Below are 27,989 nucleotides of genomic sequence, written 5' to 3'. Positions count from 1 at the left end.
CCCACCACATGTCCAAGACTGAAAGCCAAAATCAGTTCGAACCATCTGCAACTTTATTCCAGAGCAGAAATAAGTCATTTTCTAACAATAAATATAAAAAAAATAATAATAAATTAAGGTTCCAAAAAAAAAAATCCCAACAAAACCAGTCATTAACACTGACAAAGTAGTGAACAGTCATCTGGATGGGGGAGAGGGGCGGGCTGGTGGCGCTTCCTGCAGCCACGGCCCCCACCCAGCCCAGGAATGTCTGACACAGGGCCTGCTCTGCTCCCCGGCTCTGGTGGGGCCCTGCCACTCACTCATTCTCTCCACAAAGTACAAAATATATATTTTAAAAAAACCTCAACACAACCAAGCGTTCTAAGAGGGCCCAGGAGAACAAGACATCAGCCCATTAGAGCCGAGAGCTGGGGCTGGGGGGCGTGAAGAAGGCACTAGTAAAGGGGAAGGGAGGGGCACAGCACCACTGTGAATCTCACCCAACCAAGTTCATGATCTGCCCTCTGAGAGCAAGACATGGGGCTTGAGGTACCCTATACACGTGACCTTGGGCTGACCCCCAGCTCCTATTTGGATTCGTGGGGCAGGAGGCCATTTTGGAGATGTCCCATGCAGCAGGGCATGCTGGGAAGGCGACATGTGTCCGCTAAGTGCTCGGCTGGGTCCCTTGCAGAGGAAGAGTCCCTGGCCTGGCATCCCCAAGAGTCTCCTCAGTTCATTTCAGGGTGTTGTCCAAGGCTCCCCAGCAAAGGCCTGGGGGTGGCGTCAGTAAGGAACGGTTGGAAATAAATAAGGTCTCTGTGGCCCAGCCCAGACCTGGTAAGGAGGCCTCTTTGTTTCTTCAAGTATTCTTGGCCAGGAGGGGGTGGGGGGCACGAGGCTATGTCGGGGTTCAGATGGGGATCCCCACGGTGTTCACCTGGTCCTTGAGTCCCAACAGGCTATAGGCAATGCGCTTCTGATGACCAGGCAGCCGTACCCCAATTCTCTTGATGTCACTGAGGGTAGGGAGAGACAGAGAGTTAGGGCCAGAGCAGGGATAGGGACTGGGCCGGAGGGGGCTTGGGGGCCTGGGCAGCTGTGGGAGGAAGGAGGAGCTGGGCAGGAAAGGGGATCAGAAGGGAGCCTTGTGGAGTAAGAGAGCTCTAGTTAGGGAGGCCAGTGAGATTTCACATCCTAGATAAGACTTCATTCCCTAAACATGCCCAGATGGCCCACCACTGACCAGGTTAGGAAAATAATAAAAACACCCATTCCAAGCTTGCTCTCTCTCTCCAGTACTGGGGCTTGAATTGAGTGTCTCATACTCTCATTTGGGTTTTTTTGCTCAAGGCTGGCACTCTACCACTTGAGCCACAACACCATGTCTGGGTTTTTCTATGATTAATTGGAGATAAAGAGTCTGACAGACTTTCCTGCCCAGCCTGTTCTTCAAACCTCGATCCTCAGATCTCAGGCTCCTGAGTAACTAGGATGACAGGCGTGAGCCACTGGCCAGGTCACCTGAAGGTGGCTTTTGCATGGAGGTTTTATTATTGCAAGGAAACCTCTATTCTCTCACCTATAAGAGGGAGTAACAGGAGGAAAGAGCCCAGAAACTGGTGTTAGACAAGGCCCAGGAGCCCACAGCCTCCTCGTCTACCCCACAAGGTACAGGCCACCCCTGCTACTTCTCCATCTCATCCCCTTCAGACCTCCCAAAAACCTGCCAGCAACCACGACCATATTTACTGCTAACTTTGGGAGTTTTCTCTTCCATTCCTCACCCACCAGCCCCAACCCATGAAAACACCCAGGTTTTTATGGGCCGCCTCTTGGCTGTAAATGACATTAATTATATGGTATGAGCTCTATTTGCAATTCCCGAGACATGACTTTCCCACAGGCTCCGGGAACCCTGGGGAAGAGCTGAGCGCTCAACAGGGAGGGGCAGATTCAGGTGAGGCCTTGCTCCCTTGGCAACAGGAAAACCAGAAGTTAGCTTTGGAAAGAACTTCCTATCCAGTCACCCCAGGATATCTGCAGCCTATAGAGCTGCATGCAGGGGTCACAATGTGAAGCTTGGATACGCACTTGGGGGCCAGGAGAAGGGAGGAATTTGGTGGATCCTGTGCACAAAGGGCTACTGTGGGCAAGGAGAGGGCCAGAGACGCTCACTGCGTAAGAACCTCCGGGGTTGGCCAGGCACTGGTGGCTCACACCTATAATCCTAGCTACTAAAGAGAATGAGATTTCACCAGGCACCGGTGGCTCACTTCTATAATCCTAGCTACTCAGTAGGCTGTGATCTGAGGATGGTGGTTCGAAGCCAGCCAAGGCAGGAAAGTCCATGAGATTCTTAGCTCCAATTAACTACGGATAGGGTCCAGACCCTGAGTTCAAGCACTAGTTCCAGCATTGAAAAAAAAAAAGATGGGGGGCAGGGGAGGCTTTGATGGGATTCTCTTGAGCAGCCTGCCCCTGCTCCGTCTCTTTCAATGCAAAAGCACCCCAAACCTCCCCTCCTTTCCTGAGCACGAACAAGCAGCATACTAGGATGAGAGTCACAGAGTGGCCCATGGCTGTGACCTACTGCACAGCCTGAACCTGCTCCTGCCTCAGTTTCCCCCTCAGGGATGCAGGGCACCCATCCTATTAACCCTTGTAGAAGAGCAAAGAGATGTAGGACTGAGGCCACTTCTGACTGTCTGGTCTTTCCCTTGAGTACACATGATGTGTACTGGCAATGGAAAATTCAAGGACACACATTCAACGAACAGGTGCTGTGCACTGGCTCCCAGTAAGAAAGCCAGAGATGCTTGAGTCAGACCCTTCATTCAGTCGGCAAGCATTCCTTCTGGGATGGTGTGCAGGACTTGAAGAGCCACCAGCCTGTGCCCCTGCCTCAGCCCACACGATGCTGCATGCTGGGTAGTTCTGACATTGGACAGAGTCTATGTTATGGAGCTGGCTGCTTATCTGGGTGCAACACCCATCCATTCCATCAGCTCCTCGCCAAACATTCAGAACCACTAGTCTAGTTAGGACACCACCTAAGCCCAGAAAAGCATGGAAACACTCAAGTAGGCAGAAATGCTGTCCTTGCAACCACAGAGGAGCCAGCACCCAGTCTCACGGGAAGAGATCAAAGAATTGGGGTCCACAGTGTGTGCAGACAACACAGATTTCAGGTAGGTTTAAAAGTGCTTTGAGCAGGGCGCGATGCCATGGTGGCTCACACCTGCCATCCTAGCTACTCAGGAGTCTGAGACCTGAGGATCGCAGTTCCAAGTCAACCCAGACAGAAAAGTCACTGAGACTCTTTTTTTTTGGAGGGGGGGGGGTAACGGTCGTGGGGCCTGAACTCTGGGCCTGGGCACTGTCTCTCAGCTATTCAGCTCAAGGCTAGCGCTCTACCACTTGAGCCACAGCGCCACTTCCGGCTTTTTTCTTTTTGCTTATGTGGTGCTGAGGAATCGAACCCAGGGCCTCATGCATGCAAGGCAAGTGCTCTACCACTGAGCCACCTTCCCAGCCCCATCACTGAGACTCTTATCTCCAATTAACCACCAAATAAAAAAAAAAAAAAAAAGTCAGAAGAAGAGCTATGGCTCAAATGGTAAAGTGCCAGCTGAGTAAAAAAGCTAAGAGACAGTTCCCAGGACCTGAATTCAAGCGCTAATATCAGCTCTCTGCCAAAAAAAAATTGCCTTGAGATCCCATTTACTAGGAATGAGTGAGAGGAAGGGGGAGGAGGAGGGAGCGATGAATGACTTCCTGGCTTTATCCAGCCATGTTCAAAACAAACCCTGCATGCACAGCCAGCCTCCATCCACCCAAGAGCCAGGCCCTGGGTCCCTGGACCCTACTCGTGGGAAAGGAATTGGCAAGGAGCACCCCGGGCTATTTTGGGATGCTTCTAAGAACATGTGTTTCCTGTAAGCACTCTTCCTTGCCCTCAGCTCTAGTCACCAGAAGAGAAACTGCACTGTCCTGAGGGGGAGGGAGGGCGGGCCTGGAGGGGCCCAGGAGGCTGGCCTAGCTTCCCAAGGAAACAGGAGGGGAGAGGAGAGGAGGTCTATGGACCATGGAAAAGATGAGAGGGACTCAGACTAAGGCCCTAGTGTGTGCTGGACAGGTCATCTGCACTGCACTAATCCAAGCCCCACCATGGGAGCAGGACCTCCTAGGAAGTGGCACGTGTAACCCTTGATCCCAGGTCTGTGCCCTAAGATGCCCTGGGACCCATCTCTCCTCTCTCTGTCTCCTCTGGCTAGCTGTCCCTGTGTGATTCCCCATCACTGGCCATCCCCTGGGGCAGCCTGTGGTTCTGGCCAGCAGATTGAAAGGGGTTTGCTGAGAGGCGCTGGAACGGACTCAGGCACAGACCCAAATCCCAGAACCTCTGTGACCCAGAACTTAGGGAGGTCCAAGTCGACCCTCCACGTGGTTCCCAAAACCTCCCCACTCCGGGCCCATTCCAGACGTGACCTGAGACCCTGTCCAAGCGGCGCTGTGGGGACACATGGCTATTTTTAGTGACACAAAGGGCTAAGAAGATGATGTCTTTTCCCTCCGGGGATGAGAGGGGGCGTCTTTGCCAAGGCTGCACTGGGAAAGGGCCACAGTGCTGGCGCGATGGAGGGAGAAGAGCGCTGAGGAGAGGCTGCGGGGCAAGCCACAGGGCTGGGCCAACCCAGGGAGGACAAGTGCCAGGAGAGGCTGCCCCCTGGCTCCTGGGAATCAGAAGAGAAGCTGCCCAGAGCTGGCCATAGGACCTCAGGCAGTGGACTCTGACTGGAACCTCCCAGGCTGCCCCTGGTGGCTGTGGGGTCCTGGTTAAGTCACTAGCCCTCACCTTTTCCAGAGGGGCTACTCCCAGGCCCTCTCTACCACTCCAGCACAGAGCTAGAGCATAGTCAGCCTCCATATATGGCCACCACGTTGTTACGTTTACTCTTTTTCTCTCTGGAGACACAGTCAGAAAGGGGAAGGAGTCCAGAGGTACAGGCTGCTGGCCTATGTCTGCCCTGACTGTAGAGCTCTACTGAAAGATGGACTAAGTGCAAGGTGAGGAACAGATGCGGAACTGGGGGGTGGAGGATGCAGGGGTGGACCCCAGGCTACTCACTCATTGGTCATCTGCACCACCTTCTCGATGGCTGTGTAGCCAGCTGTCATGAAATGCTCTGTGTACTGTTGCATCTTAATGGATTCCAGCCACTCGGACACGGTGCGGAAGGGCACTCCCTCTGAGCCACTGGTACTGGGCAGCCGGATGGACACCCTGGAACAGAGACAACCAGCCCTCAGGTGAGGGGCTGCAGCGCCCAGCCCACCTGGGCCCCAATCCTGCTGCTCCCCTAATGTGGGTACATTGAGGAAGCCCAGTCATCAGCGGGGCTCCACGAGATGCCTGGCTTGTCAGATACACTCACTGTTGACCCCGGCTGTTCTCCGCATTATCAAGGCCACCTCCAGGTACACCAAATCATAAAACCCCGTTACCAGCACAGATTCGAGACACTAATCAAGACCCAGCCCAGCTATGGGCCAGCCAGGAGATACTTAATCACCCAGTGTCTTGGTTTCTTTATCTACAGAAAGGGAATAATTAAGCTGGGCGTGGTGGCTCATGCCTATAATCCTAGCTGCTCAGGAGGCCAAGATCAGAAGAATTTCAGCTAAGAATAGACTGGGTAACAAAAGCTCGCAAGACCCCTATCTCCACAAATAAGCAAGGCATGATGGTTCTTGCCTACAATTCCAGACGAAAGAATTGAGGTCTCAGGCCAGCCCCAGGCAAAACAAAACCACGAGACACTATCTGAAAAAAAATACATAACTAAACCAAAAAGGGGCTGGATAGGTGGCTCAAGTGATAAAATGAATGTCTTCCTAGCAAGAGGGAGGCCCTGTTTCAACCCCAGCACCAAAACAAAGAAAGAGAAAGGAGTCTGTCCTGGTGGGTATGCAAATGAGCCAGTTGATATGCAAATGAGCTAGAAGTGCCCAAGGAACATTGAGTCTACACGGGATCTCTCCGGGTCCAAGCAAAGCCCGTGTTTCAAGGCTCTGGCCACCCCACTTTCTCATCTATTCACCTTGCTCAGGTGGCTTTGGAGTCCACAGCAGGAAATAGGAGGATCACCACAGGCACAGGGCATGGGACTCACCGGGGGTCGAAGTCAGCCAGAGTCTTGAGGGAGTCGGGCGCCCGGATGAGCTTGTCAAGGATGCTGACGATGTCGGCAAACTTGGGGCGGCGGGCACGCTCCTGCTGCCAGCACTGCATCATGAGCTGGTAGATGGCAGAGGGACAGTCCATGGGTGTGGGGAGCCGGAAGCCATCATTGATGGCCTTCATCACCTGGGGAGGGGAGGGACACAAATGTCAGGGAAACCTTGGCAGAAGCCACAGAGAACTGGTGCACAGACCCCCGGGGAGCCTCGGTGCAGAGATGGGAAGGCGTGGGGAGCCCCGGAAACAGAACAAGCCTCTTTTCTTAAAAGTCTGACACGGACCGGGTACCAGTGGCTCATGCCTATAACACTAGCTTCTTGAGAGGCTGAGATCTGAGGGTCACAGTTTGAAGTCAGCCTGTGCAGAAAAGTCCATGACACTCTTATCTCCAATTAAGCACCAGAAAAGCTGGAAGCAGAGCAGTGGCTCAAGTGGTAGAGCCTAGCACTTAGCCTTGAGCAAAAAAAGCTCAAGGACAACACTCAGGCCCTGAGCTCAAGCTCCAGGATCGGCAGAAAAAGAGAGAAGAAAAAAGTTCTGACACAGGACTTCAGAGCTGCCCATGGGCCCAATGCTGAGGGGCTGTCTCCCTGGTTCCTCTGCTCCCCAGAGCTCCCTGGGCTGTCCTACCATGCCCCTCAACCCAGCCTCCTTCTGGTCTCTGGATGCCTCTTGGCTGGGGCTCTCTTTCCCTGCCTTCTCTTTACCCCTCTGCTTTATCATATCCTGGGTCTTAGCAGGGACAAGACATCCTCTGGGCAGCCTCCTGGGGCTCCAGGCTGGGTGAGGCACGAGGTGTGCGCGTGCACGCGCATGCACACACACACATATGTGCATGCACACGCATGCACTCAGGCATTCCCCTACTAAAGGAATCCAAGAGTAACCTCTGCCTGATAAAGGTCAGCCCCCAAGTTCTTCTGCTGGGACCCCAGGCCTGGTCATGAGGATGGGGGTTAAGTTTAGGTCCCTCTGATTGAGGGGACGTACCTCGTGGTTCGACAGCTCCCAGTAGGGCCGTTCACCATAGGTCATCACCTCCCACATGACAATGCCGAAACTCCACACATCACTAGCTGAGGTGAACTTGCGGTAGGAAATGGCCTCTGGGGCTGTCCAGCGGATCGGGATCTTGCCGCCCTGTAGGGGACCCAGGTTCAGTTTCCACTGTCCCCTCTGGCCAGCCCCCCACTACCACCACAGTGGCAGCCGGGCCTTGGCCCCTCTGAGGTTCCTCCCCGCCTCCCCCAGGCCCCCAGTCTCCATGCCCAGCAGGAACAACCCTCCCCCAACTCACACTGGTGGTGTAGGTGGCCTCAGGGTCATCCTCCAGCACTCGAGACAGGCCGAAGTCTGACACCTTGCATACCAGGTTGCTGTTGACCAGGATGTTGCGTGCGGCCAGGTCACGGTGGACATAGTTCATATTGGCCAGGTACTTCATGCCGGACGCGATGCCCCGCAGCATGCCCACCAGCTGCAGCACACTGAAGTAGCCATCCTTCTCCTGCAGAGCACAGACCCTCAGCTCTAGCCGGCCCCAGGCAGCCCAGGTTGCCATCCTCTCCACCACTGCCTGCATCCTTACCCGGAGGAACTTGTCCAGGGCCCCGTTCTCCATGTATTCTGTGATGATCATCATGGGCTTGTCTGTAGGGCGGGGGCAGAGGTGAGAGGTGGGCGGAGCGATGGTCGACCACCCTTCCCTTACTCATCTGTCAATCATGGGATCACCCAAGCGTCTTTCAGGACTCACATTTGGAGATCACGCCCTCCAGGCGGATGATGTTGTGGTGGCTAAACTGGCCCATGATGCTGGCTTCGCTCAGGAAGTCTATCCGTTGCTTCTCTGTGTAGCCTGCTTTCAGTGTCTTGATGGCCACTGGCACCTCCTTCTTCCCTGAGGATGCCTTCAGTGTTCCCTTGTACACCTCCCCAAACTCTCCTGCAGGCAGGCAAGGTGGAAGGATTGCCCTAGTGAGCCCAGGCTTCTAGTGGGCCCCCACCTGGACCACCTATCATCAGCCTTCTGCTGCACCACAGGTACGCCAGCCTCACCTGCTCCGATCACCTTCTGCTGGGTGACACAGGACGGGTGGATCTCGGTGGTGAACTTGAGCACAGCCTGGTTGGGGTCTTCATAGGTATGGGGATCCACATAGGTCTTCAGGGGCTTCAGTTGCTCTGGGAGGAGGAAGGAGGGGTGGGGTCAACAAACAGCTTGGGAAAAGGCCCCAGGAGACACAGGCCAGGCTGTGGAGCAAGGACCTTCTGGCTTAGCTCCTCGGAGCTGCCCCATGGTGCCCCATCCAGAGCCCTGGCATGCCCTGGCTGCCCTCATTTCCACTGCTGAGCTGGGGGAGGTCCGTGGGAACAGCCCAAGGGATTGCCTCTCACCTGACTTGGAGAAGTAGACGTCCTCTGAGGACTGACGAGTTCGCAGCTTCCTCCTCCTGAAAGGACCACGTGGGCACAAACACGGGGAGGTCAGCACAGACCAGGCCCGTGCACATGCATGCACACGCGTGTGCACACACACATTCCAATCCCCACTCTTTGTACGCTCTGGCCAGGGGAGCCGACTGAGCCTGGTTCTGAGAGGACTGTGATCCAGTACTCTCTGCTTAGCCTCTGTCTATCAGCAGAGGGTGTGGGGAAGGCAGCGGAAGTGAGCAAGCCAGGACTCACGCTTGGAGATCTACGCCCCATAATAGCCCCTTAAGTAGCCATAATGAGGGCTTTCGTCATTAGAGCTTCCCATGTGGTGTCCAGAGCAAGTGTGGACACACAGTTAATAACAAACACAGAAACGATGGCCACTGCCTCCGGAACCCCCATACATCGCAGCTCTACCTAACTGCCATCGGGACATCACACATCGCCCTGGAGGCAGGGATCTGATTGGATCCAATTGGACCGATGTGGTCCCTTTTTCAGATCAGGAAACGGCCCTGCCCTGCGGGGTCCTACTTAAGCCCTGGGGGAGCCCAGGTGTGGCTCTGACTAACCTGCGGTGGATGAAAAAGCCGACTCCTGCCAGTACCAGAAGCAAGACGATGCCCACAGCCAAACCACCGATCAGCGCCATGTTGCCAGATCCTTCCATGGCTGCTAGAAAAGAGCAGCTGATGATAAGGAGCCCTACCCCACCCCCAAATCACAGCAACATCCCCTGCTTAACCTAGAACCCTCTTAAGGGACCTGGGCATCTACAGGATGCTGGAGTGCTTTTAGTGAGTCTGAGGAGATTTATTCCCATATCCCTGAAGGTCTCACACAGGTACCCCAGGTATGAGGGACCCTGGCTCTGTGATGCATGATTTGAACTCAGGTCAGCCAATGCTGCCAGAGCCCACAGCCTCCCTTCCTCTTACAACCTTGACCCTCCCTCCACTTCCTGGCTGACCAAGGAAATGGAAATATCTAATTAATAAATTTGTGAACTCCTTCCCTGGGTGTCCCAGGGCTTCGTTTCAGGGCCAGGGTCTGGCCCAGGTTCCAATCCCCCAACTCACACAGCGTCTGGAACTCATGCACCTTGCTGCCGGCCCCCTGGCCCTCCTGTGTCAGAGCCTGCACCTGGACCAGGTAGACGGTGTCGGGCGCCAGGTCCTCCAGAGTCACGGAGAAGCCCTCGGTGCGCCGCACATTGTAGCTGTTGGCGTCTCCCTGTGGGTGGCATGGGCAGAGGAGCCGTGAAGGCAGGGCAGGGGCCTCAGCTAAGCCTCCCCACCCCAAAAAAGCCCAGCCTGCAGGTGGCTCCCCAGCATTAGCTCACTGGATGCCCTTCTTACAAAAGAAGAAACTGAGGCCCTGAGAGGTCAAATGACTCACTCGAGATCAGATCGCAGCAAATGTCCAACTCAAGACTCAGCCCAGGGGCTTCTGGTCCCAATGACCCCGCCCTACCCCTGCATCTCAGGATGCACAACTCTTCTTGTACAGATCCCCAAGGCCCTGCCCTGGCAGACCCCACACTCATTTCCCCAGGTGGCCAACACCCCCGTGACCCACCAGGGCCAGCACTGACACCCCATGAGTTACCTTCTTGCGGTAGGTCACCTCATACTTCCACACCCGACTCTGCTGGGGTGCAGGGATTGTCCAGGTGACACTCAGCGAGGTGGTACTGCGGCCCTCCAGCCTTACTTTGGGGGGCTCTGGGTAGGATAGAGGGGAGAGGAAGAGTGTAAGGAGCCGGAGAGCCAGGTAGGGGACACAGGGGAGGAGAATGAAAAGGCTTTTCAGATCATGCCCTGGGTCCTGAACATCTTGGCTCCTGAGGCCGAGCCCCAGTCCCCAGCACAGGGACCAGCTGTAAACATTCACTAGCACGGATAATAAGACCAAAGCAACAGCTGACACGCACTGCGCCCTTCCAGACAGGCTCTGCTCTATGAGTCTTAACTTCAATGCTCGACCTAGCCCTCAACAGCCCTGGAATAATAATCCAGGGCCACCCAGAGAGGAACCCGGAACTTGCCCATAGTGGTAGCACTCAGAAGTGGCTCCAGAGCTGTCTATGTATCTATGTGTTTTGGGGTAGGGTCTCATGTTTTTGCACCTCAATTTATCTCTATCTCCCATGTACCACCCATCACACCTGGCTTACTTTTTGCCTGGGCTGGCTGGCCTCAAACTACAACGCTCCCGATCGCAGCCTCCTCAGTGGCTCTGCCACCCATCCTGGGCCTCACCTGTCTGGTTGATGCTGACGCTGGCAGTGCGGAAGCTACGGCTGGTCACCAGGCCCGAGACCCCATTTCGGGCCTCGACGGCAAAAGTGTAGTTCATGTGCGGCTCCAGGTCACTGACTGTCACGCTGGTGCGGGTCAGGGCATGGGGAGGCTCCGAGTAGCGCACGCTGGCCTCGCAGGGCCCACAATCCCCAGACTCCGGCCAGCACTGCTCGCAGGTGACCCGGTACACGATGTCCTCACGGCCCCCGCTGTCCTGGGGAGGTGTCCAGCGCAGCTCCACTTTGGCACCCATGCCCACGGCTGTGAGGTAGTGCGGCGCGGAGGGTGGGCCTAGAAGAGGGCAGAAGACAAGCATGGACTCCCCGGTCACAACCTCGCTGGCCTGCCCCCCGCCCCCCGGGCCTGGCCCTCAGCGAGACTCACGCGTGCAGGGCATGGACAGCGGGTCCTCCAGTGCCCGGAAGTAGCCTTCTTCACAGTCGCAGAAGGTGGCACCCTCTAGGGATGGCAGTGTGTGCTCGGGGCACACCTGGCATGAGCTCTCAGACGCCTCAGACTTGAAGAATCCTGGAGAACAGGCTGCCAGACACAAGGACATGGGGCACAAGGTCAATTCAACTTGTTCTCTCTCAGCTGGGTGTCAGTGGCTCACTCCTAGCTCCTCAGGAGGTTGAGATCTGAGGATCACACTTTGAGGCCAGCCAGGGCAGGCAGAAAAGTCTGTGAGATTCTCATCTACAATCAACCACACCGAAAGGCTGGAAGGGCAGGTATAGCTCAAGTGGTAGAGCGCCAACCTTGAGTGAAAATGCTAATGCCCAGAGTTCAAGCCCCAGATTTGGCATTAAAAGAAAAAAAATCTGTCCCCTCCTCAGGGGCAATCTCTGCCCCCCCTTTCTGTGACACCCCAAGGTGACTGACTCCATCTCTACATACCTGGTGTCTCACCTAGCCAAGGAAAAACACACATAGCCAGTGGCCAGCACACACTGGGCATGGAAGAGGCCCCCCTCCCCCCACCGTGTCCACTCCAAACCTGGGCCTCACTCCCCCAGCCTCACACAGGGAGCCTACACCCCTGAGTGTGCCATTCAAGGTCCAGCCCTCTCCTTTCAGCTTCCTAAGAATCTTATCGCCCGGGCCAGCTCAGCGTCTGAGTGACTGCGCAGCTTGTTTGCCTGGCTTATCACCTTTGATCTGTGCACACCAGGGTAGTGACCGAATCTGCCCGGCTACTGCTGTTTGTTGATTGACCATCAGCACCAACTAACTGATCAGCCAGCCTTCCCAGTGTGGGATGTTCCTCCTGCCCCCAGCAGGGGTTCCTTTAGCCCCAGACCTGACTGGCTTCCTGTTCTGGGGCTGGTCCACCAGGAAGCAGGAAAGGCCAACCTCCCCCCCCTCCCCATTTTCTCTAGACCTGTTTCCACCACCCACAGGACAGCAGGAAGTGGCTCTCCTTCCCGGGGTCTAGCCTAGCCCAGCTGGCCAGGAGCGCAGGCACCTGACTCTGAGGATTTTTTCCTATCCTGCCCCCTGCCCCCAGCCCCTTCCTGGCTCCACAGACAGGAAACTGCTCAGACATAGGCCCGCTGTATCCAGAGCTAGGTAGCTGTGGAAACGGCCAGAGTAGGGACATGCCAGTGCCAGAATCCTCCCTTCTAAAGTCTACAACTACTCCCTCTGGTCTATTTGATTTGGTGTTCCCAGGGTTGCAACTCAGGGCTGAAAGCTCTTGCTTGGCTTGCTTGTTTGGCTGGTGCTCTACCACTTGAGCCATGCCTCCAGCCCTTTTTCCTGGTTATTTTGGAGATGGAGCCTTGCGGACTTTTCTGCCTAGGCTGCCTTTGAACTGTCATCCTCCAGATCTCAGTCTCCTATAACAAGGATTGCAGGTGCAGTATCCAGCTTTCTTTAGCTTACTCTGAGGAGAGTCCTTAGCTACCGCCAACCTCAGTGCCACATTTACCAGTGTTTGCTCTCTGAGCCTCTACTCTGCCTGGTCCCATGCCCAACACAGGTCCTAAGATGAAACCAAAGCCCCCGAACACAGGGAGCAATCCCTATTAAAGGAGCTGGGCGAAGAGGGTGGGAGAAGGGAAATGAACTTAAGACAGGAATTTGAGGAGTCACCACTGGGGCTTAGAAGCGGTGTAGGAGTTCAACAGGGCACAGATACTGAAAGACAGAGAGGTAAGGAAAATCATGGCCTACAGTAAGTGGGAGCCATCTGTGCGCATGGCAGTAGGGTGCAGGAGGGAGTGTGGCACTGGAGAAGGGTCTTGAATGCCCAGAAGTCTGGATTCTGTCCTGCAGGCCATGGGAACCAATGTAGGTCTAATGTTAGGGACAGTGACACAATTAGATCTGCACTGTCAGGAAAAACTCTTGGATAAAGGGGGCCTGAGATGTGAGGTGTCTGTCTCCTGACAGCCTTCCAGGGAAGCCCAAGTACCCGAGGACCCTGACAGAGCCAGGCCTGTTCACCCTGAGGCTGGAGCGCAGGCCAGGGAGCTCCTTTAAGTGAACAGAGGGAGGAGAGGAAGGCCATGAGGGGGACTAGCTTCAAAGACAGCCACTCTGTAAGGTGTTAGGCAATGAGTCAGGCAGCCTCTCTTCACCTTGTAGCCTCTCAAGGGGGTGTGCGTGTGTGCGTGCGCACCGCCCATCCTGCCTCAGCACAGGCCCTGAGACCTCAGACACAAGTGGACAGGAGGACCACTGAGCAGGACAGCAGAGGCCCAGGGTGAGCGCCTGATCTGGAGGGGATCCTGGAGTCCCAAGGACAATGAACACCAAGGAGAGCACTTACTGTGTGCAAGGCAGTCCTACTAAGTACTCTGCATCCATCCATCTCCCATCATGCACCAGTTCCACGTAGGAACTGCGCGCATTCACCCTATACTGCCAGTGAGATGGAGGCCCAGAGGGGCCAAACAACTGCTCCATGACGAGACACAAACAGGATGCCTGACATCGTCTCCCCTTTCCCACATCAATCTGCAGCAAAGAAATGTGGAGGTTCTGCAAGAGGACTGTGGAGAAATGAGTCCTGACCTGCTTCAGCAACCAGAACAATCTTACGACTCATTGCAGAGCTGCGGGAGGGGGAGGTGTCCCACATCAGATCTCTTCCAAGCAGGCATGTGTGCATCAGACTGGGAAACGTGTAGACTCCAGCCCAGGGGCCTGTGGGATTAGCTAAAGTGGTCTCCTGAAGCCTCAAATGTCTTTCAAGTCTCCTGGCGGATTTAAGAAATCCGCGTGCGTGTTTGCTTATCTGCTATAATACAAAAATAGCTCTCTCCTCGAGAATTTCAAGTGAAAATGACATTCTAAGGAAGCTGGGCCATGTTTATCCTGGGGTCCCCCTTCCCCCATCAGCTTGTCCACCGAGATGCCTGCACCCTGGACCAATGCTGGCTGAGTTGTTGAGGGAGTTTAAGGGTAGTAGGTTTGACCCCCAGAACCACAGGGGTACCCTCGCCACCCAGGCTCATTTCCAGGCAAGGCCTTAGCCACCTGCCAACCCCCATGGTGCCCCCATCCCCAGGTGGAACAGCTCCCATGCCCCTCAGCCATATGCCAGCAGGAAGTAGGGAAAGAGATGGGTTCCATTCTTGGGCTCCCAGAGCCTGGGGGTGGCCCGCGCACTGCCGGCAGGAAAGAGGGAATTTGGAGATTTCCGCAGCGGATGCACCAGATAATGCGGCATCAACCAGGCATGCGCTAGCCTGCCAAGAATGTGCTGCCTGTCCTCCAACTCCAGGGAGGCTGGGGGGCTCCCCCAGGTACTGCCAGAGCTTAAAGTGCTCACGGGGGCCCCAGAACCCTTATGGGGGACTCCAGCAACCCCCCAATCTGGTCAGATTTCCTGGCATGCTGGGCAAGCAAGTGGAGACAGGGGTTAAACCACAAACTCATCCATATACACAGAAAACCCACTTTCCCTTCACCACCAGCAAACTCCTATGCATCCTTCAATACCCAGCTTATTAAGTTCCTCTATGTAGTTCTTCCAAGCTTCCCAATTCCTGTCCCCCTTGTGCCCTACTAGGCATCACTTACTCAAGTTCATGTTTACCAAACAGAAGTGAGCGCAGCCTACATGTTTGGCACAATGTTGAGAGCTGGGACTCGATGGTGAGACAGATAAACACCTTTTCGGCTCCAGGGGAGCGCAGCCTGGCATGGCATTCACGCTTCATTTGAGAAGCTACAGGTGAGAAGCCTGCACGAGACAGTCCCTGGGGAGCAGCAATGGGTGGGATTTATCTGTGTACCATGGTCCAGCACAGAGTCTGGTAGGAAGCAGTTGCTCAGTTAATGTTGCCTGAACCAATGTGTGGAGAGATGAAGGAAGGCAGGCAGGAAGGCAGGAAGGAAGGAAGGAGTGAATGAATGACTGGGAGCCCCTGGAGACCATCCACTTGCACACCCACCTGGGTGGCACAGGCCTGGCTTTGGCACACCTGGGCCCCAGGTCTCTGGACTCAAGTTGCCTGGCAGGCCTGGGCCACTTCAGCAGAACTGGGGCATGGTGGCTGCACCTAGGGCTGTACCCCGGTTTTTCCAGTTCCCAATGCCCGCCCCTCAGGTGGCAGCGTGGGGTGTGACTCAGGGACAGACGCCCTCTGCTTGATGCAAGTCCAGTACCCGTGGGGCCCCCTCCCTGATGTCCCAGTCACCTCCTGGGCTGTGGGGTCAAGAGGTCACGGTGGCAATTCTGCAGGCCAGGCCCAGCAGGTGGCCACAGGCCCCATTTCAGCCCAAGATGCCTGGACTTTGTCTCCAAGCCCTGACAGGCAGCAAACCGGCAAGTTATCAAGGAAACAAATGAGGCCAGCTGATAACTTTAAGCCCAGTGATTTCTTGTCCCTCAGCAGGCTTGGGGTCCCCCCAGAAAGAGGAACTACACTCTCTCTCTCTCTCTCTCTCTCTCTCTCTCTCACACACACACACACACACACACACACACATTCTTCCACCAAGTCAGGGAGCACTTCCCGTCCCCCTCCGGCCCTGCTCCAGCCCCCCACACACACCCTTTCCCCCACCACCAGCCTTTATCTCCTGTTTGCTCTCCCTGCCTCTTTCCTTCCGTTCTGGGAACCCATTTACCTTCCGGTGGCAGTGGAGGGAGCTGAGGGTGGGGCAGGTGAGCCAAGGGGGTCACATCCACCACCTGAGCTGGGGGGAGGGAAGACACCTTGCCCGTGAGGGCCACAGAAAGAAGGCCTCTCAAGGGAGGGGGCCAGCCTGAACATCACAGCCAACTATGCACAGTATTACAATATTATTCCCCCCACCCAGGGAGGGCCTGGCAGAGCCCTGCCACAGACCAAGGCTACCTGCCTAAGGACTATTTTGGCCAAAGCCACCGCTACTCAGGGAAAAGGTTACCTGGCAGCTATGGACCCTAGGCTAGGCCTGGGCCACTCAGAGCTATGCTAAGAAGGGACAGGAGCTGGGCACTGTCATTTCCAGTGGAGAAGAATGAGACTCGGAGGGGACTTTCCATAGCCACACAGCCTCCAGGTGAGAGGACACAAAGCAGGAGTGACTGGCTGGGGGCTGGAGACTCCCACCTATAATCCTAGCCACTCAAGAAGCTGAGATCGGAGGAATGCAGTTCAAAGCCAGCTTGGACAGACAAATCCATGACACTCTGATCTCCAATTAACCAGTAACAAGCTGGGAGTGGAGCTTTGGTTCAAGCGATAAGAGTGTCAGCCTTGAATAGAAAGAGCCAAGTAAAAGTGTGAGATCTGGTGTTCAAGCCCCAGAACCGGCATACACATTAGCGACAGGATAGTGCCCTGATTTTTCAGCTGGTTTTCCTCTTAGTCTCAGTTTCCTTATCTGTAAGATGCGGTTCTGAAGAAGGAAAGAGATCTTGCATGTGAAATGCTGAGCAGGGTACCTGGAATGGGGTACCCCTAACAAACTGAAGGGGAGTCCAGAGGGGACATCTCCCCCAAAGGCAGGGACGGCCCAGGTGCTTGACTGACTGAGCCTCCCAGCCAAAGCCGCCAGCCACCTGCTCACCTGGCCAAGCGCTCTCCCTGGGCTGAGGCGCCAGCGGGGGCCCTGCCAGCTCAGCTGCCAGCCACAGGAAGCAGAGACAAAGCAGCCCCAGGGGAGGGGTGGCGGTCAGCCTGAGTGACTCCACTGTCCACTGAGCCGGGCCGGGAGTTTGGAAGCTGGCTCATTCCTGACATAGCTCTGGGAGTGCAGCTGGGCAGCGTGCCCACCTGGAGGCACCTGGGAGGTGCCTCCGGGCCTCCCTTCTGCAGCCCATTTAACTCTTTCCTGAGATCCTCTGGGCTTCCTGACTGTGGCCCCTGGGGATGATCTTGACCAGGTGCTGGGGGCCCTCTGGATGCCATGTCCCCTCCTCTCTGGGCTCTGCCGAGCATTAGCAATGAAGAATCTAGAGCTGTACACTAGAGAAAGGGGGAGCCACGCCTTCCTCCCTGGCCAGCAAGGGCCCTCTGATCACCCTGCTTCTGATGGATGCCCCTGCCCTCTGCTAGGACCCACCCCCTTGGGGCTGCCCCGGTCATGGGGCCAGGAGCTGAGTCAGGGATTCCAAAGGAACTGGTCACTTCCCGCTCAGTTTCCTGACCTGCCACAGCCTGGTGCAGCCAAGGTGCAAACCCTGATACAGCCACCCCCTGGCTGTGCAACTCCAGCCGAGCCTGTTTCAACCTTTCTAGGCCTCGCTTTCCTCATCTGTTCACTGTGCCTAACAAGAGTCTCTGCCCTCCTAGGAAGAACCTGCGCACCCAGCCAGGACATCCAGATAAAGCACCAGGAGAGAAAGCAAGTCACTGTGGCCATCCCCACCTCTGTCATGGCCAAGAGTTCCTGAGCAGCGTGGAGCAAGCCTGGGGATTCTCAGACAACAGCAGAGACCCAAAGAGGAAGGGCTGATGGGGCTACACACACACACACACACACACACACACACACACACACACACACACACACACACACACACACACACACATACACACACACACACACACACACACACACACACACACACACACACACACACACACACCACTTATCTCTTCGGGGCCTTCTCCACAGGGAGAAGGCTTCCAGTGGCCCTCCCCCCACCCTTGCATTCTTGTGGGAGGATGTCATGCTGGAGAGGCTGCCTGACAGACTGCTGCCCCCCACCCCCGCCCCGAAGCCATTGTCTGAGGTCACCTACACGTGGGCTGCCTGGGAAGGGGCTCACTCAGCAGAGGGGAACAGGGGGGCATGGGTAATGATAGGCAGGCCAGAGTAGAGACCACACCAGCATCCATCTCATGGCCAGAGAGGCTTAGAAGTCTTCTGGGTTGGCGGGGGGAGGGGGAGGGACGCACTCAAAGGCTGCATTAAGAAAAGTTCTGAGGATCTGCCTTGGGAAGGAACGAAGTGCGGACCAACAGAAAGGACTTTGGTAGCTGGACTGGTGACTCACATCTGTCATCTTAGCTACTCAGGAGGCTAAGATCTGGAGGATCATAGTTCAAAGCCAAGCCAGGCAGAAAAGTCTCTGCAATTACCAAAAACAACAACAAAAAAAAGCCAGCCTGGAGGAGTTGTTTAAGTGGTGGAGTGCCACCCAAGCAAACAAACCAAGGGAGCACGAGGCTCTGAGTTCAAACCCCAGGACAGGGGTCACGGCTGGAAATGGCACTGGAATCTGTAGGTAAAGGTGGATTTTATTCCATTTAACTCATAAGAAACTGGAGGCCAAAGATGAAGAATGACTTCCCCAGTGTCACTGGGCAGTGACAGGGGGGATCCCAGCCCCCAATTTCTCAACACCCACTTTTATCTCAGCCTAGAAGCTCCCAGCAGACAGGGGACAGGTCCCCGCATCCCTCAGAAGTCCTGCCCTCACAGACTCTAGGGGTCACCACTGCAGATGTACCAGGAGCCCTGAGCCCCCTCAGTGTCCTGCGCTATCTCAGGGGGAGCTCCAAATACCCAGGCCTCTTCCTCTCCCTTTCTGGGCCTCCATTTATCACCAATCAAGCCCCCAGTAGAGAGTATGGATGCAGTGGGGGTGAGTCTAACCTCAAACTCTGGATCCAATTCAATTAATCCTCTGTTTCACCAAGAGGAGTCTGAGGCCCAGAGAGATTTCTGTGGCTTGCCTGGGGTCACCCAGTGGGTGAACAAGGGGAATGAGTTGGTTCCCAGGACCAGATCACAGTTGTTGGCACAGAGCAGATACAGAGAAACTGTTTGTGGGATGAATTAAAAATAACAGCTCCACTTAAAAGTATTTATGTGTCAGGCACTGACCTAAACACTTTACGAGTGTGAAGTCATTTGATTATATCATAACCACCCTACAGACAGATACTAAGTACAACTCCTCTTTACAATGGGTGAAACCTAGGCACACACAGTTAAAGGAGATAGATGGCCTTAAGTTAACAGTTACACAGCTCAGTTAAATACAGGGCGGCTGGAATTGAACCCAGGCAGGCTTCTAGAGTCCTGGCCTCATCATCTCCCACTATACTGTTTCATTCATTCATTCATTCATTCACTCATTCATTCATTCTAAGGAAACTAATCCCCACAAAGTCCCTACAGACTTAACTATCAGATCCCACAACACACATCAGTGCTGCTGCTGGGGGGAGGGACTGAGGCTGAACTCAGGTTCACCAGCTCCCCCCACCTGAGCACCCCGAGAGCCACCACTCACCCTGGCAGGCATCCTCCACCTTCTCATAGCCCGCCTGGCACAGGCACTGCCCAATAGGTACCAGCCACTCGCCATCCACCGCGCAGTGCATGCGAGGCTCTTCACCCCCGGGGGGCACCACTGCATGGTCCACGCAGGTACCAGCCACAGTGGCCAGGGAGGGCGCATCAGAGCCTGCGATGGTCTCAGGGAAGCGGGCCAGGCTCTTCAGCAGCTCGGGGCATTTCTTGTAGTAGACACGGACAGAGAGCAGTGCCACGCAGGCGCCCAGGTCCTGGAAGGCCAGGTAGAAGCCCTTGCGGCTGAGAGGCCCCACGGAGCGCTCCTCCACGTTCAGCTTCACGTGGCGTGCCTCAAAGTCGCTGCTGACCGTGATCTCGTCGGGCGCAATGGTGTCGATCTTGGTGAACTGGCGCTTCTGGAAGTTGGTGCCGTAGTCCACGTCTGACTCGGCGTAGTAGAGGTTGAAGGTCTCCTTGCAGGAGCTGGCACCACCCGGGAAGCTGTTGCAATCGCGCACTGTGAACTTGAGCTCGATGAAGATGCGTTCGGCCTCCTCACGGTACACCCAGTTGGTGCGCAGCCAGTTGTCCTGGTCGCCGGCTACCACGTTGCACACCGAGTACATGTAGATGGGCACATCGTTCATGATATTCTGCATCAAGTCCCACTGTGCGGGGCAGGGGAGGGGGGAGAGGTTACTGTGGGTAGGTACCTGGGGGAAACTGAGGCCCAAGTGGCAGAGCAGGGCACCGGGAAGAAGATATGTCACAGTTTCCTCCATTCTACAAGGAAGGAAACTGAGGACCAGAGAGGGACAACTAGAAGCAGGTAAGCTTTCTGGACCTCTCTGCATATCACTATTCAAATGTGAGCCTGGCCTGGTGTCTGGGGTTCTATGTGACCTCCACCAGGTCCCTTGAGCTCTCTGAGCCTCAAGGTCCCCATCTTACAATGGAAGCAGATTTATCTCACAGGACTACAGGCGGGGGCTCAGAGACAGATGTCTCCAAAATACTAAGCACAGTGCCTAGAAGAGGTGACCACCATGGAAGGTAACCGGCATTGCATTCTTTTTTTTTTTTTTTTTGGTCAGTCGTGGGGCTTGAACTCCGGGCCTGGGCACTGTCCTTGAACTCTTTTTGCTCAAGGATAGTGCTCTACCACTTTGAGCCACAGCTCTACTTCCAGTTTTCTGGTGGCTCATTAGAGATGAGAGTCTCATGGACTTTCCTGCTTGGGCTGGCTTTGATGGGTGATCCCCAGATCTCAGCCTCCTGAGTAGCTAGGATTACAGGCACAAGCTGCCAGTGCCCGCTTGCATTCTTATATTATTGATCTTTCTGATCATGGTGTGCCATGTGCATCCATGTGTGTGAGTGGCAGGGGAAGAAGGCATGAAGTCAAAACAACCAATGAGCCTCTACCATCTGGGCTTTGGAACAGATCAATGGTCATTGTAAAACACCCCTCCACACACACACAGAATATAGCTCAGTCGTCAGGAAGGTCCACCCTGCCCATTTCCATGTTCCCTTTGGCACAGCACTTGGCACAGACAATGCCTACCCAGGCTCCAATAAAATATGCTGACTTCCTGCATCTGATTCGGATCTGCATCCCTCCTCTCCCACCCCCTGGGACCTCCCCGACACAGAGTAGGTGCTCAGAAAGTCTCGACTGAATCAATGAGCAAAACTAGAGGGGATACCTGCCAGGAGTGACATTGACTAAAACTCATGTTCCCACTCTGTGCTAGGACTGGCTGGGTCACATAAGCTGCCTCCCAGCTAGTCATTCTGGGATCTTAGAGGTCAGCTCAGAGCTCTGCTCAGAGCATACTCCAGGCCTCATTGGAGGCGGGGAGCAGTGACAGGCCCCCATCACACATCTCAAGCACACGAGGTCCAGGACTAAGTGAGCACTGTATGGGTGGGAGGACGGAGGCCCAGAGAGCAGTAGTATCTTCCCTAAGACCACACAACAGTCACATGCAATGTCAGGGGCAGGGCCAGCCTCCGGTCTAGGGGTGCCAGTCATGGCAGGGCAGCTGAGAGGGTGGTGCTAGCTGGAGATGAGGCACGTGGACGGCCCTAGGCCAGAAGGGGTAGCAGCAGTTGAGGGGCAGACAAAAAGGGATTCATTGCTTCTTGTCTCTCCTTCACTCCTTACTTCCTGGGCTGAGACCTCTCAGACAGGGGACCTTTGACCTCTTCCCCCCCCCCGCCCCGCCCAAGAAGCCCAAGGAGGGCTCCATAGGCCACCTTAGGGCATCCAAGGGCCCCCCCCCCACTGCTAGGGCCTCCCCAGCTCAGCCACCTCTAGGCCATTCCCCATCGTGCAGCTCCTGCCAGCCCTGGCCTGGGCTGCTGACTTCTGGCTGGAGGTAGAAAGCTGACCTTTTCGATCTAAGGCAGCCTCTATCCTCATTGGTCCCAGTCTCTCCAGGGGACCAGCTGCCCCAGACCCATGCCTTTCCCTGCCCCCAAGGCTTGCCTTACCCCTTTGCCATAGGGGTGCGTGAGCCAGCCGAGTTCTCCTTTTGCTGCAGCAAAATCCAATAGGACAACTGTGGAGAGACAGAGAGAGACAAGTGAGCCAAGAGGGTTGGTCTCCAGAAGGAAGGTCACCGCAGAGACGATGAGAGCCCCCGCCCTTGCCCCCAACAGCCTCAAGAGGCCTTGTCCTGAGAAAGGAGAAGATTCAGTTAAATCTATGCTGCAAGCTAGGCGCCAGTGGCTCTCGCCTATAATCCTAGCGACTTCAGAGGCTGAGATCTGAGGATTGCGGTTCAAAGCCAGCCCGGGCAGGAAAGACCGTGAGACTCTTATCTCCAATAAACCAATAGAAAACCAGAAGTGGTGCTGTGGCTCAAATGGTAGAGCACACGCCTTGAGCTGAAGAGATGAGGGACAGCGCCCAGGCCCAGAGTTCAAGCCCCATGACTGACAAAAACCAACAAAAACAACAACAACAACAAAAAAAAAACTATGCTACAGCCTGGCACTGGTGCTCATGCCTGTAATCCTAGCTGTTCAGGAGGCTGAGATTGGAGGATCACCACTCAAAGCCAATTATCTCCAAGTAACCACCAAAAAAAGCCACAAGTGGAGGCATGACTTGAGTGATAAGTCTTGAGCCAAGTGAGGGCATGAGGCCCTGAGTTCAAGCCACACAGCAGGCTGCGTCAGTACTGGGCCTCCTGTCTCCAAGGCCAGGACTCCATCGCCGCACCCCCACTGCCAGCCCCCAGCTGGGAAGAGCAGGACAGGATTCAGCCCACTGGGAGAAGAGCAGCTGGGCAGGGGGGTGGGGGGGAGTGGAGGTATTATGTGGCAGGCTGCCTCCTCTGCTTCCTCAAAAAGGCCTCTAGGGAGCACTTTCGCACACATGTGGGCCGAAGAGACACTGGTGTCTCCATTTTACACATCCCCTGGCATCAAACACTTTGACTCCACAGGAGTGACACGCCCATCCCCCAACTCCCCACCCCCGCCCCATATGCACACATTAAAAGAGTGCCGTTTTAACAGGTGACATGGCTGATGGGGAGGGGCACCTGGGAAGTGACTTTCCCACCATAAAAGCCACAGAGCGGGGTTGGGTGAAGCCTGAATCCACAGGGGCCTCTAGGAGGGGCCTGAAGGCACACACAGCTGGTGAGGTTCCCTTTTACCTGGGAAAGTTGCACCCAGTGGCCCTGCCAGGACTGCCTGAGGAACCACAGATGGAAACCCTCATAGGGGACTTCCCAAGCCTAGAGGAAGCAGGTGCCAGGACCATCCTGCCCCCCAGTGAGGGAGGCGTGTGGAGCCAGGCAGAGGGACCCACTTCCAGGGGCTTTCCTAGACCTGGCCCAGTCCCCCAAACATCTCCCTGCTTCTTGGCCAAGCTCAACAGGTGTAGCCAGGACCCCAAACTCTGTTGGGTCTCCCTTTCCAATTCAGCACTCTTTGGGGTTCTACATGGGAAACAGAGAGGCTGGGGGGAATGCTTAGTTTGGAGAGATGGTAAGTGGGTGGTTCATGCTCTGAGGGTAGGCTAAAAATCCTTTCTGGGTGCTAGTGGCTCACATGTGTAATCCTAGCTACTCAGGAGACTACAATCTGAGGATCGAGGTTCAAAGCCAGCTCTGTCAGGAAAGTCTATGAGATTCTTTTGTGTGTGTGTGGGGGGGGGTGTCTTGGTGCTTGAACTCTGGGCCTGGGCGCTGTCCCTCAGCTCTTCAGCACAAGGCAAGCCCTCTACTACTTGAGCCACAGTGCCATTTCCGGTTTTCTGGTAGTTTATTGGAGATAAGAGTTTCACGCTTTCCTGCCCAGGCTGGCTTTGAACCAAGATCCTCAGATCTCAGCCTCCTAAGTAGCTAGGATTACAGGCGTGAGCAACCAGCACCCAACTCATGAGACTTATCTTCCATTTACCACCCAAAATCTAGACCTGGAGCTGTGGCTCAAGTGGTAGAGCGCTAGCCTTGAGGAAAGAAGCTCAGGGACAGCACCCAGGCCCTGACTGAGTTCAGGCCCCAGGACCAGCACAAAATACTACTAATAATACTAGTAATTAATAGTAATACCTCCTCTGGTGAAGCCCCAAGGCCTGGTGTGACTGACTGCTGACCCAGGCCAGATCTCTCTAGGAAGCGTCTGGCAGCCCAAACCGGGGAAGAGGAAATCCGATGTGGCACCTGGCCCACAGTGGCACAGACTGTGGGATGGCAGAGGGTGGCTGGGGGGGGGGGTGGCTAGGGGCAGGGATTTGTTTGGACATGTCCAAGGCCTGGGCTTGGAAAACTCACTGACCCCACTAATGGAATGTTCCAACTACACAGGAAGGAATCTGGGGGTTCCTGGCTCCAGCTGGGAAGGTAGGAGGTCACTGTTGAGTGTTTCTTACAGTACACACACACACACACACACACACACACCAGGCAAGAAGCTGATCTCTGTGCCCCTGAGAGAGGGGGCTGTGAAGGGTTAACCGGGCAGAAGGCTCCCCTCCCTTCCAGCCTGAGTCCTCCTCTAGAAGTATCACAGGACTCAATCTGAGAAGAAAAGAGGCCTTCACTCAGGAAGGGGCCTCCCCCTGGGACTCTCAGCCACAGCCCCCTCCCAGGAAATTCCCTAGAACCAACCACCAGGAACCAGGGAGCCCAGCCGGGTCTCTCTGCCCCATCAAGGCCCTGAGACAGGCAGCTCAGCTCTCTCCCCCAGTTCCTAGCTTCCCTGGGAAGGGGCAACCAAGGGTCCTATCAGCATTTTTCTGCCTTCTCCTCTCCCTGCCCCGTGCCAGCGTAAGGCTTTCTGAGAGATGGCTCACTGTGACCCTTCTGTCCCCTTACCTGCCATGTGCAAGAAAGAAACTGCCTGAAGCCCCACCCTAAATGTCCTCTTGTGGTCCACATTTCTTTACAGACTTTTTCAAAGTCCAGTACCTACCCCAACCCCGTTGCCAACTCCCAGACACCCACAAGCTTCCTTACCCGACTAGGAGCAGCTCATTCCTAAGAAGGTGGAGAAGTGTGGGGCCCCCAGAAGAAGACAAGGAAAGGACCGGAGGACAGACAGGTCCTTTGCAGAAGGCAATAGGCCCTCAGTCCTCTTCACTTCTCAATCCCTAGCAGCTCAGTGGCCAGACCCTGCCCGGCCTAGCCCAGCTCACTTCCCAGCAAAACCCACCATGCAACCCCATTGCAAGACCAGGGACTCTTGGCCATGGTAGTCCCAGAAGCCAGATGGTCAGCTCAGAAGCTCTGTGCAGAGCCCTGGAAAAGAACAGGCCTTGGTGTCTCTGTAAAAGAGAGAAGATTCCATAGCTGCTGAGGCCCTAACAGGTTTCACCTGGGTTTCCAAACCCAAGGGTGTGGGCAGGAAAGGAAGAGTAGTCAGAGCAGCGGGGTGAGGGGGTGGAGGACATGGTGTCCTCCTGTCCAACCCCCAGCGCTTCTCCAGGTGGACCCAGCGCTCCCAGCCTAAATCTCAGTTTTCACTTAGCAAGGAAGTGAGACCAGCAGCTGGCAGCTGGGCCACAACCCCCACACACACACACACAGAAGCCACACCGGCCACCCCTGTAGGAGTCCTGTGGAGTGGCTCCTGGGGACTCTGGGAGAGAAAGTGTGTTGCATCACCCCAGGACAATACATGCCCCTTTCCTCCTCCAGCCCATGGGGGGCTGAGCTAGTCACTGAGGCTGGGGGGAGTCGCCCACAGAGGGACTGGACACAGCATCTCTGGCTGGGGCTGGAGGGGGGGGGGGGGGGCGGCGGTTGGAGACTGGGGCTGCATACAGCAAAGCAATCGCCTAATCCCCACCCAGCTCAGGAGAGAGGCCTGTGATTCCAGCTGTCTCCCCTTCCCTCCAGCCACCGTCCCCGGGTAGGGGGAGGACTAAGGACTAAGGACCAAAAGGGGAGGTGCAGTGAGGTTCGCAGGAAATCCCAAAACTCCCGGCTGTGCCCTCCTCCGAGTTCGCAGGTGGGTCCCAGAGCCTGGGCCCCTCTGCCCTCCACCCGCAGAGTTCCGGCCCCTCTTTATCCACCCAACAATGGAAGGGCAAAAAACTTTCAACCCAGTCTGGAGGCGGAAAAAGAAGGAGAGGCTCAAGGAAACTTCTCCGCGCCCAGGTTTCCTCTGCGCTTCCCCCTGGTGGAGCCCGCGGGAGCCGCGCTCGGCCCGGGCCGGTGGTTGCTACCTTCCTTGGGGTGGGGGTGGGGGGGCTGCAGCCAGCCTCGGCTGGGTGCACCGGAAGGTTCTAGGCCAAAGGCAGGAGGCGCCCCCCATGCTCCCCCATCCGCACACCCGCCGCGCCTCGGCCGCCCAGATCCAGGGGCTCTTGGGGCGGCGGTGGGTGAATCAGCCCCCTCCACCGCCACCCCCGGGTTCCCGGGCTCCTGGTGGCCCTGGGGTGACGGCTCCACACCTTGGGAGGCCGCACCTCCACCTGCCGCATTTCCTCGTTCTGAGTCACCCCTTATTCAGAGCACTTGACTTTGAGACTTCCTGTCCTCGCCCGCGGCCCCTAATCGGTCCCCACCTTGGGAGCGAGAGAGGGGCGCGCGGCAGGCACGGAGCCCGGCCTCTCCCCGGGCTCACCCCGGGGACCCGAGACAAAGCGGGTGGGGGCCGAGAGACACCCCCAAGACCCGAAGCCTCGGCGGCCCTTCGCGTCCCTCGAGAAGCACCCCCGCCCGCTCCCCCCAAAGCGAGGCCTCCACCGAAATGCCTTTCCCAAGAAATCGGGGCAAGCGGCACGGGCCAGTTCAGCCTACCCAGAAGCTGATCCCGCGGAAAGCGCCCCCCTCGTCCCCCCCCCCGGACGTCCCCTTCCCCCAGCGACCCCCTCTCCGGGACGTGTTCCCGAAGCCCGCACCCCGGCCGCCGCCGCGTGGCCCGCGCCCGAGCCCCCGTCCCCGCGGCGCCCGAGCCCCCCGCGCGCCGGCGCTCTCCGGGGTCGGTGCCCACGCGGGGTCCCCGCTCGCGCGCGCCCTCCCGTCCCGTCCCCAGCGCGCCCCGCCTGGGCTGCACCAGGATGCGCCGCCGCGGTCCCCGAGACCCTCCCGGCCTCGGCACCGGGGTCTCGCCGCGCGCGCGCGCGGACACTCACCTTCCTTGCCCTGCGCCGCCACGGCCACGACCACCGCGCAGCCCCACAGCAGGGCGAAGTAGGCGCGGGCTGCCCGGTGCTCCATGCCGCGCTTCCCGCTGTGTGCCCTGATCCCCGGTGCCCGCACGGCCCGCACGCCCGCACGCCGGCCTGGGTGTCCCGCTGCCGCCCGCCCGGCGCGCGCAACTTGCGCCCCTCCAGCCCCGAGTCCTAAATGGAAGCTGGGTGAGAACCCGCTCCTGTTCATTCATGTCCCGCGCTGACGTCACCGGGCCACGCCCCCAGGAATGTCTTTTAAAGGGGCCGGGCTGGCACCGGGTGGAGTGGGAGGAGAGGGAGGGAGGGCCAGTCCGAAGAGTTTGTGGAGAGCGTCTGGGAGCCCTGGGTCCCCGCGCACGTCCCCCAGACCCGGCCTTGAAACGCCAGCGCCCCCACGCGCTAGTCCCCGGGCAATCTCGGAGCCCCGGATCCGCAGCCCATCTGCACGGAGCCTTCCCGACTCTCACCCTTGGGAGGCTGAACTCAATATTAATGGGGTGAAGGTCCCAGAACTTTTTAACCTCTTGATCACAGTTCTAGGAAAGTAGCCCTGAAGTACACACACACACACACACACACACACACACACACACACACACACACACACACAGAGTCATACTCACACTTACATATCCCTAGGACCTCTGAAGGGTGTATAGAACCATTGAAGGTCCAGATCATCTCTGCCTAGGAA

At 56.4% G+C, this 27,989-nt stretch overlaps 1 protein-coding gene across 2 annotated transcripts; it reads right to left on the bottom strand.

The window, feature by feature from the left end:
- Positions 1-31: 31 nt before the first annotated feature.
- Positions 32-27,456, bottom strand: LOC138814808 (ephrin type-A receptor 2-like). 2 transcript variants are annotated; one of them, XM_070003875.1, is made up of 17 exons: positions 27,257-27,456; positions 22,153-22,220; positions 19,652-20,321; positions 11,350-11,505; positions 10,924-11,256; positions 10,271-10,386; positions 9,742-9,895; positions 9,235-9,337; positions 8,624-8,679; positions 8,285-8,410; positions 7,983-8,171; positions 7,815-7,876; positions 7,524-7,733; positions 7,217-7,366; positions 6,159-6,352; positions 5,114-5,269; positions 32-1,001 (listed from the first exon to the last, which is right to left on the bottom strand). In XM_070003875.1, the coding sequence occupies exons 1-17, from the start codon at positions 27,339-27,341 to the stop codon at positions 896-898; spliced, it is 2,934 nt and encodes a 977-aa protein (XP_069859976.1). In that variant the 5' UTR covers positions 27,342-27,456; the 3' UTR covers positions 32-895. The 2 variants fall into 2 exon arrangements, with proteins under 2 accessions (XP_069859976.1, XP_069859977.1); XM_070003876.1 differs by having other exon boundaries at positions 9,235-9,334.
- Positions 27,457-27,989: the final 533 nt, after the last annotated feature.

The sequence above is a fragment of the Dipodomys merriami genome, unplaced genomic scaffold, assembly GCF_024711535.1.
Source record: "Dipodomys merriami isolate MVZ:Mamm:240054 unplaced genomic scaffold, mDipMer1.0.p SCAF_613, whole genome shotgun sequence".
Taxonomy (NCBI): Eukaryota; Metazoa; Chordata; class Mammalia; order Rodentia; family Heteromyidae; genus Dipodomys; species Dipodomys merriami.
Note: the sequence above shows the minus strand (reverse complement) of the source record. Positions and strands in the feature narration are given on the sequence as shown.

Excerpts from the sequence above, each read along its gene's own strand:
- LOC138814808 (XM_070003875.1), bottom strand. The coding sequence starts at position 27,341 with ATGGAGCACCGGGCAGCCCGCGCCTACTTCGCCCTGCTGTGGGGCTGC. Across the intron at positions 11,257-11,349 it reads GCTGTCCATGCCCTGCACGC|GCCCACCCTCCGCGCCGCAC; the intron begins GTGAGTCTCGCT and ends GCCCTCTTCTAG. Across the intron at positions 5,270-6,158 it reads CTGGCTGACTTCGACCCCCG|GGTGTCCATCCGGCTGCCCA; the intron begins GTGAGTCCCATG and ends TCTCTGTTCCAG.